Below are 14,475 nucleotides of genomic sequence, written 5' to 3' on the forward strand. Positions count from 1 at the left end.
TGGCCACGGGTTCAAAGCCAGCATGCTTTACATAGTGATACCATGCCTCAAAACAAAACAAACAAACAAAAGCCAGGCAGTAGTGGCAAATACCCTGAATTCCAGCATTCAGGAGGCAGAGGCAGGTAAATCCATGAGTTTTGAGGCCAGCCTGGTCTACAGAGTGGGTTCCAGGACAGCCAAGGCTATACAGAGAAATCCTGTCCAAAAAAAAAAAAAGGCAAGCAGCCTTTAATCCCAGCACTCGGGAGGCAGAGGCTAGCGGATCGCTGTGAGTTTGAGGCCAGCCTGGTCTACAAAGCGAGTCCAGAACAGGCAAAGCTACACAGAAAAATTTTAAAAAGGCAAGCAACCAATAACAGAAATAGTGGGTTATGGGGGTACATGCCTTTTATCCCAGCACTTGTAAGGCAGGGGCAGGCAGATCTCTGTGGATTCCAGGACAGCTAGGTTACATAGCGAGATCTTATCTAAAAAAATACAAAACAACCAAAGCTTATTCTCCTTCCCTGTTCTTCCCACTTCACCAGTGGGCACTGTGTAGATTGGCCTGTGGTGCCCACTTGTCACCTGCCTACTAATCGCTATATGTATTTGAGCGGACACACTTCTCACCTTCAGGTGTTGCTGCGGGCCCGGGCCATCGAATCTCAGTGCTATGTGATAGCGGCAGCACAGTGTGGACGGCACCACGAGACAAGAGCAAGTTACGGCCACAGCATGGTGGTAGACCCCTGGGGTACAGTGGTGGCCCGCTGCTCTGAGGGACCAGGCCTCTGCCTTGCCCGGATTGATCTCCACTTTCTGCAGCAGATGCGCCAACATCTGCCAGTGTTCCAGCATCGCAGACCTGACCTCTATGGCAATCTGGGTCAACCACTGTCTTAAGGCTTTTGCCTTCTGTTGGTTGAGACACACAAACACTGTGAGGCGATGCTGTGACTTGTAGGCCGGACCCAAGCACAGTTCCCTTTACTTGCAGAACTTTAAATGGTACACTGGCTCAGGTTCATGGGGAAGAAGAGACTTTGACCTGACCTCTAATTTCAGTTTCAGAAAAGTGAAATTTTATATAATCAACTGTTTATTTCATGAAAACTGAAGTTATGCTGAGGGCTGAGCAGCACTGGCATTGAAAAAAAATAATAATAATCATAATGTCTGTGTGGACATCTCCTTTATGGGTTGGGAGGGGAAGTGGTATGGTACCTGCTCGACTAGGCTCCACTTTTAAGCCTCCTGGCTCAAAAACGCCTCCCTACCTAAGAGTGCAGTGCTCAGTGTGTGTACTGACCCCCTTCTCCAAAGTGAGGGAGGAAGAAGAAAGGCAGAGGGGCAGGAGGAGGGGTTGGGACGCAACACTTTCTCTCAAGTCAGAAGGAAACAAGAGAAAAGGGGCATGGGGTAGAGAAGAGTGAGTGTCATTTTCACTGGAAAATGGAGGGAAAACGTCACACTGCTCCCTTCTCCTTTCAGAGAAAGTGCTTTTTAACCAACAGGCTCTGTTCCGCCCATCCCGTGTATTGGTGTCCACACACACATCACAGTTGGGAAGGTAACCAGGCTGGCCCAATCCTCTCTGACTGTTGGAGAGCATCTGACAAGGGGGAAAAGGAGGGAGCCACACCAGGCAGCAGGTTCAAGCTGTGGAATGACAGAAAGGCAGAGAGGAGCAGCAGCACCAGAGGCCAGGAGACAGTGGAAAGGGCCACAGCTTCTTTGTTTTTAAAAAATTCTATAATTTGGAAGAAGGTGGTAATTAATTTCCAAAATACACTTCCGAGTCCCACCTTCCACATAGCTCCTTTACTCACAGCCCTTTGGTTTTTCAGACAAAATTTAAGAGCCCTCATAAAGCCATAAGTATTGATTACCCCTCAATGCACCTGAAAGCAATGTTCAGTCCCTTACAAGGCTATAGACTCCGTCCCTATACACTTGTCTTACGGCTCAGTGGTAAGGTGGCTGTAGACACACATGAGGGGGTGAGTGGCAACAGGAAACAGAGGGGAAGCCCAGGCACATGGGTGCAGGGAGGGGTAGGGAACACCACTTCCACTTTCCTTTAAAAAAAAAAAAAAAGGCGGTGTGATTGGTTGGAAGGGCAGAGAACAAACCCCAGGTCAGCTCCAGAGGTGACAGAGCCAACAGTCCCCAGAAAGGTGAGAAGGGGAAAGGTCAGGGTAATGCTTGCAGCATCAAGTTCCTCAGGAGTTTCTGTCGGCCCAGCTCATAGTCCTCCTCATCCACGTTCACCAGCAGCTTGATGGCTTCATGGCCCACAGCCTGCTTGAGAGAGTCTGTAATGAAGACGCCTTTCAGTGCCTCTAATAAGGAGCCATTGATGTAGTCGCGCCAGAATGCATCGAGGTAGGTGAGCTCAGAGAACTTGATGTCGCAGATGATGGAGCCCAGGTCCCGGGACTTGAGGATAGTGTTGGCCTGGTTAAAGCGCTCAAACTGGCGCTCAAGTGGGTCCTGCTTATTGGAGAAGACGTTGCCTTGCAGAGCAGTCTCGTGCTGGCAGTACTCCGCCCGAACTCGCAGCCTGATGTCTGGGAGAGATTTAAGGAGAATAGCTTATAATAAAGACTGTTTACAACCAAAGCTAGAAAAGCAAGCCCAGCCCAGCAGAGGCCTCTTCTCCACTGTGCCCCTGCAGCTTCTGTCTGCCCCAGCTAGAGCCTCCCTACAGTGAACAGGCTCAGCTCACTCCTGCTGTTTATTAAAACGTTGCAAAAGCTTCTTTTAATTCTCTATCTTGACATGGGTCATCCTATAATAAGGATGTCATACTGGCATTCCTTTGACTTAATAAAACTAAAAAAGAATTGTAATATACCATTGCCAAACAGATAACAGTTCTTGTGAAAACTAAACCCAACCTGCAACAGCAACCAAAGGTTCCCTTTAACTGAACTACAGACTGCCCATTATTCCAGGAGTTCTTTGTATTTTCCCCCCAAATCTACATCTCTAAAATCCTTGAATTTCCTTACCACACGTCTGCTTTTCCTTGGGATCTGGTGTCACTGACTTCCGGCGTTTTCGCTGGCTCCCAACTGCAGCTCTGCCTCGCGCTGGCCTCTTACCACACATCTGAGAACGCGATGTGGGACAGCACACCACAGGGTAGTGGGGAGGCACTGACAGAAAGTAAAGGGAAAACACAGGGTTTGAAAGCACAACTTCAAATACTTTACTTGAAAGATGCAAAGGACTCATTTAGATTTGATAATAAAAGTATCAGGGCCAGGCTGGTGGCGCACGCCTTTAATCCCAGCACTCGGGAGGCAGAGGCAGGCAGATCGCTGAGTTCCAGGCCAGCCTGGTCTACAAACGGAGTCTAGAACAGCCAAGGCTACACAGAGAAACCCTGTCTTGAAAAAAAAGAAAAAAGAAAATTGAAAAGAAAGAAAAAAACAAAAACAATTAAAAACAAAAAGGAAGTCTAAGGCCAACCAGGATTAAAGAGTTCTATACCTACCTGAACTAATAGGAAATCTCAAAAAAAATAAAAAATAAAAATAAAAAGTTGGAGCTGGAGAGATAGCTCAGTGGTTAAGAGCATGTAGCTCTTACAGAGGCCCAGGCTCAGTTTCCAGTACCTACCGATGGCTCACAACCATCTCTAGCTCCAGTTTGAGGGGATCTGACAAGCTTTTCTGACCTCTGCAGGTATCAGGCACACACGTGACACACACACACACACAAATATGCATGCAAACACTCATCTCATATACATAAAAATAATTAGAAAACTGTCCAAGGGGCTGGAGAGATGGCTCAACACACATACAGATGATACACTCATACACTTAAAAATGACCTAAAAGGACCTGGTGTGACTGCAAACACTAGACAAAGCATACTTCACTTGACTTGTGTGTGTACATGTTCCCAAAGATGTGTTCATATGTGTGTGTGCCTGCATGTGAAGGCCAAAGGTCAACACTAGGTGTCTTCCTCAATCCCCTCCCCACCGTTTTTTAGACAAGGTCTATCACAGAGCCTTGAGCTCACCACTGTGCTGAGGCTGACTGGCTGTATGAGATCCCGGAACCACCTGTCGCTCCCCTGCAGCACTGAAACTACACTTTTATTACCCAGCTTTTTTCACGTGGGCACTGGGCATCTGAGCTCAGGTCTTCATTCCTGGGCAGCAGGCAGGCGCTTTGCAGAGTGAGCCATCTCCCCAGCCTCTGAGAGTCGAATGGGGTAGGTGTGGAGGGACCGGGCCCTTTCACTGATGCCGGCCCAGCCAGGCTCATGAACATTGCGAGTAATATCATCTCACCTGTTTTAGAGGGCTGGGGAGGCCTCGGTTCTGGATCACTGAGGGCTCTGGGGGTCACATAGCGAATTGATGTCTCCTCCAGATACTTGTCTACAAGATCAGGGCACACTGCAGGAGGAAGAGGAGTTACTCAAGAAAAATGCACACGTCTCCTCCCAACGGTCTCACAGGTTATTCTCCTAGGTCCTCCCCAGGTCAAGACCATCTCCCCTTTAGACTCCTGTGCTACTCACTCCTGGCCTCCCACAAGTCCTATTACTCAAGTGCTCCCACACCCCACAAGCCCTCACCGGCCCGTCTCTTCTTGAGAGTAACGTAGGGCAGCAAGTCATGGCGGGTGATGATGCGCAGCAGCTGCAGCACCTGGCGAAAGTTAGTCTCATCACAGCGGCCCTGGCGCTCTAGCGCCAAGAAGAAGTCACGTCCATTTCGGATGAGTCCACGTTCATGGTCATCGATAACATCAACAAACAGGAAGGAAAGCACTCGAACATCTCTGTATGTTAGGTGGGTGCCCACGATGTCAAACATGCGGTGGAGGCTGTAGAGCCCGTGTTCTTGCTCACCGTTCTCTTCAGGCCACACCTGGCTTGCCCGCCGCTTTAGGCCCGCCATGCTAGAGGCTCAGGGATAGAGTGCCTTCCCGAATCTCTGCTCAGCAGCTGCAATCTCCAGTGTCCTATAAGACAGGACAAGAACTGGTGAGCTAGGCACTGGTAGTAACTAATCTTATTTATCTGTATTGTCTTAACATGCTACTAACACAACACACTGCTTAAAATGGCTTATTAAATATCATAAAGCAGAGGCTGGAGAGATGGCTCAGAGGTTAAGAACACTGTCTGTTCTTCCAAAGGTCCTGAGTTAAGCCGGGTATGGTGGCAAACGCCTTGAATCCCAGCACTTGGGAGGCAGAGGCAGGTGGATCGCTGTGAGTTTGAGACCAGCCTGGTCTACAAAGTGAGTCCAGGACAGCCAGGGCTATATAGAGAAACCATGTCTTGAAGAAACCAAAAAAGCAAAACAAAACAAACAAAAAAACCCCACAAAGGTCCTGAGTTCAATTCCCAGCAACCACATTGTGGCTCACAACCATTATAATGAGATCTGGTGCCCTCTTCTGGCATGCCAGCACACGTGCAGGCAGAATACTGTATAAATCATAAATATATCTTTTTTAAAATTCAAAAAAATATATCATAAAGTGTTTATTAAAAAGAATAACCGAGCTGGACATGGTGGCACATGCCTTTCATCCCAGCACTCAGGGAATCAGAGGCAGGTGGATCTCTGTGAGGCCAGGGCTATTATACAAAGAATAACCCCATGCTGGATACGGTGGCACATGCCTTTCATCTCAGCACTCAGGAGGCAGGGACAAGTAGAGTTCCAGGACCCGCTGCAGGGCTACATAGAGAGCCTGTCTCAACAACAACAACAAAGTCCTACAGCTCCTCAGATTCAACAGATGCCCAAGTCCAGCCTCTACAGGAAGGATACAGTCAATTACAGGAGTGAGAATGCTTTGTGTGACTTTAGTACTGCATAGTTCAAACGTTTCCATTGCAGCTAGGCAAGTGCATACACAACTCTAATTACAGCACGTAGGAGCCAGAGGCAGGAGGATTACCCTAAGTTTGAAGCCATTCTGGTCTGCACAGCAAGTTGCGGTCCAGTCAGAAATATATAGGTAGATACTACCTCAAAACCCACAGCGAACCCTTGTGGTGAAGCACGCCTATAATCCTGGCACTTGAGGGGTGGAGGCAGGAGGAGCGCAAATTCAAGGCCATCCTTAGGTAGAGAGCAAGGTCAAGGCCAGCCTGGGCTACACGAAACTCTGGTTCAGTTTTTTGTTTTGGTTTGGTGTTTTTGTTTGTTTGTTTGTTTGTTTTTGAAACAGGTTTTCTCTGTGTAACCGCTCTGGCTGTCCAAGACTGTCTTTGTAGATCAGGCTGTCCTTCAACTCACAGCAATCCACCTGCCTCTGCCTCCCAAGTGCTGGGATTAAAGGGGTGTGCCACCACACCCAGGCTCTTTGTTTGTTTTGTTTTTTCAAGACAGGGTTTCTCTGTGTAGCCTTGCTGGTCTGAACTTACTTTGTATAACAGGCTGGCCTCAAACTCACAGGGACCCTCCTGCCTATGCCTCTTAAGCGTTCTGCCATTACAGGTGTGCACCACTACATCCAGCTGTTTTCTCTCCCCTATGCAGTTCATTTCTTTCTTTCTTTCTTTCTTTTTTTTTTTTTTTGAGACATGGTCTCACTATGTAAATCTGGCTATCCTAGACTAAGTCCAGGCTGGCCTCAGAGATCTGCCTGCCTCTACCTCCCTAGTGCACCACCACTGCTCTGCTTACCTTTTCCTTCTTTGACACAGGATCTCAAGGTGTAGCCCAGAATGGCTCTTTTTTTTTTTCCAGACAGTTTCTCTGTATATCCTTGGCTGATAGACTCACTTTGTAAACTAGGCTGGCCTCGTACTCACAGAGATCTGCCTGCCTCTGCCTCTGGAGTGCTGCAATTAAAGGCATGCACCACTGATTAAAGGAGTGCCCTGTCTGCATGTTCAACTGCAGGCCAGAAGAGGGCATCAGATCACATTCTAGATGGTTGTGAGCCACCATGTAGTTGCTGGGAATTGAACTCAGGACCTCTGGAAGAACAGGCAGTGCACTTAACCTCTGAGCCTCTCTCCAGCCCCGGCATTTGAGTTTTCAATCATCCTACCTGAGTCTCCTGAATGCTAGGATTACAGGCATCAATATTTGGGGGTGGGTATTGTTTTTAAAAATTATCTGTATTACCTGTATTATCTGTAGGCCCAGCTAGTGATTAATCAAGACACAGACATTTGTTATATTTTAAGATAGCCTTAGTTAACCTGGGGCAGGGCAGATATCAATCCTTTAACTACCTCCCATAGTGGGACAGGCATGGGATCCCTGTCTCAATCCCATGCCATCTGTTTTTAATAACTTTTATCAAGTTACTTTCCATCCATAATCTCATATATTTGTTTATGGTTTTTTATCTGGTTGGATTCTCCATCCATGCCACCACCCATGTATTTTTCTTTCAATTATCCCATGGCAGCCTTTTTCTCTTTACTTTAGGTCTCTTTTCTTTCCCTCCTGGAAGTCTCTCCCTCCCAGAATTCCTTTCTTTCTAAGCCCCACCTATCTCCTGCCCTGCCCAGGTGGGATGGCTTTTTATTAAGCAAAAGGTGGGTCACACAGACAGCAAGCAGAAATTAGCATCAAAATCCATCTGACCATCCCCCAACATCCACTGAGCTTTTGGCCATCCTACCTGAGTCTCCTGAATGCTAGGATTACAGGCATGTATTACCACCATCAGTATTTGGGGGTGAGGAGAAGTAGTGGTTTTTTTGAGGCAGTCTCTCCATGTATCCCTGGCTGTCCTGGGACTCTATGTAAACCAGGCCTGTCTCTAACTCCTGAGTGCTGGGATAAAAGGTGTGTGTCATCAGTCTTAGCCAACAGAAAACCATCCCCCACACTTAACTAACATTGAAAATAAAGAAACTGAGTTGAGGATGCAAGGGAGGAGAAATCCTTCTCTTTCCCTTAAGAAAACTTCAAATTCTTTATATTGTTTGTCCAGACTATTTATCTACCACACAACCTAGTTTTTAATCAGCCATTAGTTTTCCAACACTACCCGTTTGTTTATAGTTTACATGTTATGTAATTCCTTCATTCCTCCATCTTTTTGTTTGTTTGTTTTTTGTTTTTCGAGACAGGGACCTCCATCTTTTTCTTCTGGCTATTCTCTTTGCCTGAAAACCCTCTTTTTCAGATGACTAACTCGTAAGAGTCAACTCCTGCCAGGCAATGCTAGTGCACACCTTTAATCCCAGCTCCTGAGTTCAAGGCCAGCCTCATGTACAGAGAGAGTACCAGGATAGCAGGACTACACAAAGAAACCCTATCTCAAAAAACCAAAAGGGGGTGGGGGGTGGGGTCAATTCAGCTGGGCATGATGGCTTCATGCCTTTTATCCCAGCTATGCAAAGGCAGAGGAAAGCAGATCTCTAAGATTTTGTTGTCGTTGTTTTGGTTTGTTTGGTTTAGAGACAGGGTTTCTCTGTGTAGCCTTGGCTGTCCTGGACTCACTTTGTAGACCAGGCTGGCCTTGAACTCACAGCGATCCGCCTGCCTCTGCCTCCCGAGTACACCACCACACTCAGCCATCTCCATGAATTTGAGGCCAGTTACTAAGCCTATCTAAGGAAAAAAAAGTCAACTCAGATGCTACATTTATACCCCCAACGCTGACTTAAATGGTCCTCTTTTGTGCTTTTATGGAACATTGAATGTCTCCTTTATATCACTGTGCTAAAATTATTTAGATCCTACACAATTCATGGAGTGGGGCTAAATCAAAGCCATCTTTATATTCCTCATGCCTAGTAATAGACAGCAGTAGGAGAAGCAACCTGTGTTGAGAGCTTAACTTAATTTCTAACAGGTCAATATGAGCAACACCAGTTAAAAAACAAACCTATCAAAGTCCAAGAGAGGACCCCACCAAAAAGCCACATGTAAACCAGGCATGGTAGTACGTGTGCATGCCTATAATCCCAGACTTAGGAAAGCTGAGGCACAGAACAAATTCAAGGCCAGTCTGAGTTATGTAGTGAACCCTGTCTCAGTACACACGAACACCTTCGATATTCAGTAACCATGCACATAATCTGGCCAGCCAGAGCTGTCTCCATACCACAGACAACAACCCACACCAAGCACCCTATTCAACAAGATGGTGTTCTCACCATTTTACACATGAAGACACTGACTAAGCTGTAAGACAGAAAATGAGATGCTCTGGCTATAACTCAGGGAGAGTGATGCTCAGCACTCTGAGGCCTTGGATTCCATGTCTAGCACCAGAAAGAGAAGAACAGTGTCCCAAACTACTGCAGAAGAGCTGTTGATGACTTAGCTGAAAAGCAATAGCACCTGGCCCTTTCCCCCTCAGTAAGCCAACAAGGAAAGTGTAGAGAGACTCTTCAATTCTCCTTTGGGGGGAAAAAGAGAATTCCAAGTAAAAACTGAACATGTAATCTTGAAAGCCCGGGTACCCCACCGGAAAGTATGGGAAACAGAGGAGACACTCCTCATTCAGCTACAGAGACTGCGTTTCCTTGTCTTCCGCTCATTTCACCTGCTGCCCGTTCAGCACAAATGGGGTTGCTGAGGAAAAGTTAACTTCTTACTTGAGTCAGCAGCGGGGGAAAACTGAGCTTCCTTAGAGGCCCTGAAACTGTCCCATGGTCCCTACCCCACCTGTTCCCTTTGGCCAGCTGCTGATTATCAGGACCCCAGAGAAAACAGATGGGAGGCTTCACATCCAACCCACTGAAGAGCAGGTTGTTGCCTGGTTTCCTGAATTTAAAGTGTCCTTAAACCCAAGCAATTAAGAAAACAACCATCCCTCACATATTCTGTCCCTAGAAAATGAGGCAAAATAAGGGAAAACACTAGAGTTCTAATTATATAATCAATGTAATTCTACAATAGCTTTCAATCCTCTGAGAATTAGCTCCCTTCACTTGACAGGGAGGGAAAGCATCACCTTGAAGTCCTAGACCCCAGGCTAAAGCATCCAAGGCACTAGGGATTATCAGAGCTTCTAAGTTAGAGGTTTCCAACCAGGAGCAATTGGCCCTGCCGGGGCCAGTTTGGAACATTTGGCAATGCCTGGACAGTTCTGATTGTCAAGCTTTGTGGAGAGTTACACTACCAGCATCTAATATGGCCAAGGTACTGTCACACATCCTATAAATCACGGGACAATTACTAACAATAAAAATATATCTGGAGCAAAATGTCTACAGTACTAAGGTTGAAAAATGATCAAGGGATAAAAGGATGCTGCTCTCCTTATTAGATCTACAGAAAGAAGCTGTTAGGTTTCTTCAACCCCAAACAATCCAATAATATTCCAGAAGAAAAGGAAGGCTAGTCAGACAGACATAGGCTCACTTAGCTCATAAAGCCAACTAGCACAAAGAAGTTTCATCCCACCTCAGCAACGCCTCCTCCGTCACCTGCAGTTGCCATTCAGGTAAATAGCAGCGGGCAGACAGACTCCCTTCTGGTCCATCCTGGGAGGTCTACTTTGACCTAGTTCAATCTGGAGTTTTGTGGGAATAAGAAAAATGCCATCTTCTACAAGACATGCAAATGATCCTGACTGTTAGCCTCAGCGCCATTTACAAAGTCCTAAAACAAGACCAGGTAGCAGGCGCTTCTTTGTTAGGTCACTAATCAGACGTACACCGTTCAGTGAAGCCAGCATCTCCCAAGGCATGCCTCCCAGAGTGATGTCAAGAGGCGGGCGCGCAAGCTGGCAGGAGCTCTCTCCACTTCACTGTCATCCAGGACTGTGCGTTAACTCAGCAACCCAGCCAGGGTGTCTAAGAAGCTAACTTCAGGATGAAAAGAATGTCACCAACTTCCTCTTGAACCAAGCTATACTCAGCTTTCAGTGGCGAGGCAGATAGCTCGGCCTAGACACAGAGCTCCTAGATGACCATACTGCGATGCCGGGCACGCACTCCTCCAAACGGAAGAGTGGAAAGAACTCATGTGTTGGTATCTCAAATACTGCTGAATACCAAGAGACAAAAGCAGCCGTAAGGGGGGGGGGAAGGTGGCACGCACCTTTAAGCCCAGCGCCTGCGAGGCAGAGGCAGGTGGATCTCTGAGTTCAAAGCCAGCCTGGTCTACATAGTGAGACCCTATTTAAAAACAAAACAAACACAAAACCCAACAACTGTAAAGCATACTGATCCACTGAATGACCTTGCTATATTTCCAATACTAGGGCCTTGGGCTTAAAATAGGTTAAATGTTCTACCACTGAGCTACATCTCTAGCACAGAATAAGTCTAGATTCTGGTAAATTTCCTGGAGTTGGAGTTTGCTTTCCTTTAGTGAGATCTGAAGTAACCAACAGCCAATAAAGAGTCTCTGCACCTAGACAGCTTCTTCCTGACGGGTTAGTCTCTCTCGGCTTTCCATGCCCAAGCAGTCTAGACTCTCATCCAGAATGACAAATTTTAACTTTTTAAAGTTCTCTGACTTACCAGAAGCAAAGAATGTGTAGAAGAAATATCCTGGGATGAAAATGGTAGTTTAGACTCTTCCTAAAAACATCTATACTTTCACATGAGAAAAAAAGAAATATCTGACTCTCTCAGAAGCCCTTAGAAGAAAGTCATGTGGAAGAACTTAAAAACAAACAAATAAGTAAATAAATAAGCGACCACAGCCAGGTATGGTAGCATACCCTTTTGATCCCCATTCTCGGGAGGCAGAGGCAGATGGATCTCTGTGAGCTGAAGGCCAGCCTGGTCTACAGAGCAAATTATAGACCAGCCAGGGCCACATAGTGAGAATCTGTCTTTATACAGGATGACAGCTTGAACTGTGAAGTGAAAACTACATGGAAAATCTTCAAGACAGTTAAGAGTACATGAAGCGCTTTCTTGATGGTGGGACTAGGAAAATGTAACCAAATATATCTGGAGGGCAGAATTACACAGTATGTTTAAAAAAAAAAAATCCCAAGAACTCAGAAACAGCTGGAAGAGACAGCGAACTAGAAGGAAAGCGTTCTCACTGAAGTACCCCAGCCACCTTCCAGTGGAAATACTTTGTAGCCAGTGTACAAGAACTCAGCTTCCCACATGTCAAAGATGTTTCTCTCAGAGCTGGCCAATGGCTAGCCAACAGCACACCAAAGCTGGTGCCTTGGCCCCTTTCCCCTCCTCCCATCTTCCTCCATTACCTGAGGGGTGACGGCAACAACCCTTAAGGACCCAGATGAATGAGGGAGAGTCACTTTTCCTGGCATCTACCTGTCAATTAGGCCCTGCACCAATGCTTATGCCATTTCCATTGTTGGAAAACAGTAAAACGGTCGGACTTACCTTTGTAAGAAGCTTAATTTCCCAGGGCTCTTCCTAGCACAAGTTTCAAAGCCAGCAGAAAAAAAACAAAAACAAAAACAAAAAACAAATAAGGGGGGGGAGAAAGATTAAAACTTCAAGCTTTATTCTGAAACTTCAAAGGCTCACAGTTAGTCAGTGGCAGTGGCAAAAAAAAAAAAAAAAGAGGGGGGGCTTTCAAAGCTTAAAATCTTTCATAGGACCAACTACTCCATGCTAAAGACAACTCAAACATACAAAACTCCCCAAGGTTCCTCTCTGTCAATTCACAACAATATTAACCCCAAGAATTTCCAGCCTCAATGGCTCATAACAAGAAACTTCCCAACTGAACAACTTCTGGGAATAAACCGTCACCCTGATAGCGTCTCAACTTCGCCCTCAATTAATTCCTTTCTGCTCCCTCAATTCCTTCTTGCATCTATTTTCTTAAAACTGAATGTTAAGGGGGAACCAGAAGGAAAAGTTACAGCCAAAGAAACCTCCTCCTCCTCCTCCTCCTCCTGCCTTAACTCTTGAGACCAGAATTAAATTGGAACTTCACCTTTTCCTTCAGCACACAACGAAAACAAACTAGCCACTAAGGCAGCATCACACGTCCACACTTTAGTAAGAAATGTTTTTTTTTTCTAAATATGCACATTGACCCCCCTCCTCCCCTCCTAGTCCTTGAAGAGCAAAAGAACGGTCTGTAAAGGAAAGCATTTTTAATGAGCCTGATTACCTAAAGGCCAGGCTGTCTCTTCTATTTCCTCCTCAGCCTTCCAGAGCCTCCACCTTGGTATACAAGGCTCCAGTAATGTCTCTTTCCCCAAATCTTGCATTGCTAATTGCAAAACAAACAAACAAAAAAACCAAAACCAAAACAAACAAACAAACAAAAACCCTAGAAAAGTGCTTTACTCATCTCCCTATTTGTAACCAGGGAAACCAGGGAAACAGTAAGCAGGAGAGTGTTTTGGAAAGCCAATCCGGCCGAACCCCGGTTCTCCAAGCCCTCATCACCATCCCTTTCCGCCCTTCCCACCCTATTAAAAGCTAAGCGCCTGGCAATTAAAATTGGCTGCAACTGATACTGCTTAACTCTGCCGCCCTTCCACAGGGGAAAGGGAAACCCCCAACCCTCCCCCCCCCAAAAAAAAAACCCTCTATCACCGTGCAACTCCACTGCCCTAGCTCCCCTCCTTCCAAACTTTCCTCCCGGCCTCTCACTTTCTACGTTACCTCGTCACGTCTACGCTCTCTCCATTCCCCAAGCCCTCCTTCTCTCTCTTTCCACCCAAATTCTCCCCTAGGCCCTTCCGCTTGCAATCTTAACACTTTCAAAACCTCCCTTCACACACCACACACACACACAAAAACGTCTTTAAGTCCAATCCTCCCCCACCACACACACACACACACACACACACACACACACACACACACACACACGTCCTCACAACCGCGCTCACGGGAGCCCAGCCCTCCCTGCAACCACATGCCACAAGCCCCCTGCCCCTTCACACCCTCAGCCTCTCCCTCCTGCTCCTACCCCACAGAAACGCTGGATCGCAGCCCCACTCCCTACCTCGGCCTCTTTAATACCCCTGGCCTGGCCCAGCCCGGGCCCTTGTTTACGCCCCTCCCCATGCCCCCACTCCTGCGCCCCGACCCCTGCCCTCTCCCACAGTTGCCATCTCCCCTGCACGCCCCCCTCGGCTGTTCCCCTCCCCCACCTCGGAGCGTCCCGTCACCTCCCTCTCTGGAGGTTCTCAGGCTGGACGTCGCCACCACCTCCCCCTTCACTTTCCTTCCCCAAGCCCTTCGCGGCCCCGCCCGGCCCCGCCCCGTCCCACTCGACTCCCCCTCCCCACTCCGGCCGCCCCGCCGCCTCACTCTCGGCTCAGCTTCGGCGCCGCCATGTTGGATCCATCCGCGCTGCTCTCTCCAGGGCCCGTCACCCGGCGCCGCATCCGGGCTCCAGCCGCCACCGCCTCCGCCGCCGCCGCCGCCGCCGCGGGCGTGGGGGAGGGGAGGGACGGGCGGGGGTGGCTGCATCCTGAACAGCGCCTCCCGGAACCTGGCCGGTTAGTGTCGGCTTCGGGACCATAACGAGGCATGAGCGGAGTAGCCATACTAGGTGAGGGCAGCCTGGCAGCGGCATTAAGCAGGGAATAGATAGCTTCACATTGGGAAGAGAGAATGGAGACTGGC

At 47.6% G+C, this 14,475-nt stretch overlaps 2 protein-coding genes across 14 annotated transcripts in view; one reads left to right on the top strand and one right to left on the bottom strand.

Annotated features, from left to right (window-relative positions):
• NIT1 (nitrilase 1) overlaps positions 1 to 1,158 on the top strand; it is a 3,578-nt gene extending 2,420 nt beyond the window's left edge. For all 3 annotated transcript variants that reach the window (XM_084782472.1, XM_084782471.1, XM_084782470.1), the window contains one exon: positions 622 to 1,158. In XM_084782472.1, the coding sequence (XP_084638598.1) occupies positions 622 to 888 (267 nt within the window). In that variant the 3' untranslated portion in view covers positions 889 to 1,158. The remainder of the gene's footprint in view (positions 1 to 621) is intronic.
• Positions 1,064 to 14,288, bottom strand: DEDD (death effector domain containing). 11 transcript variants are annotated; one of them, XM_084782557.1, is made up of 7 exons: positions 14,158 to 14,288; positions 12,262 to 12,294; positions 7,611 to 7,765; positions 4,588 to 4,976; positions 4,298 to 4,405; positions 3,000 to 3,146; positions 1,064 to 2,555 (listed from the first exon to the last, which is right to left on the bottom strand). In XM_084782557.1, the coding sequence occupies exons 4-7, from the start codon at positions 4,910 to 4,912 to the stop codon at positions 2,179 to 2,181; spliced, it is 957 nt and encodes a 318-aa protein (XP_084638683.1). In that variant the 5' UTR covers positions 4,913 to 4,976; positions 7,611 to 7,765; positions 12,262 to 12,294; positions 14,158 to 14,288; the 3' UTR covers positions 1,064 to 2,178. The 11 variants fall into 11 exon arrangements, with proteins under 11 accessions (XP_084638683.1, XP_084638686.1, XP_084638685.1 ...); XM_084782560.1 differs by lacking the exon at positions 14,158 to 14,288 and adding an exon at positions 13,998 to 14,085; XM_084782559.1 differs by lacking the exon at positions 14,158 to 14,288 and adding an exon at positions 13,004 to 13,804.
• Between the last annotated feature and the right edge of the window lie 187 nt (positions 14,289 to 14,475).

Source organism: Acomys minous, assembly GCF_964271855.1.
Source record: "Acomys minous genome assembly, chromosome: 1".
NCBI lineage: Eukaryota > Metazoa > Chordata > Mammalia > Rodentia > Muridae > Acomys > Acomys minous.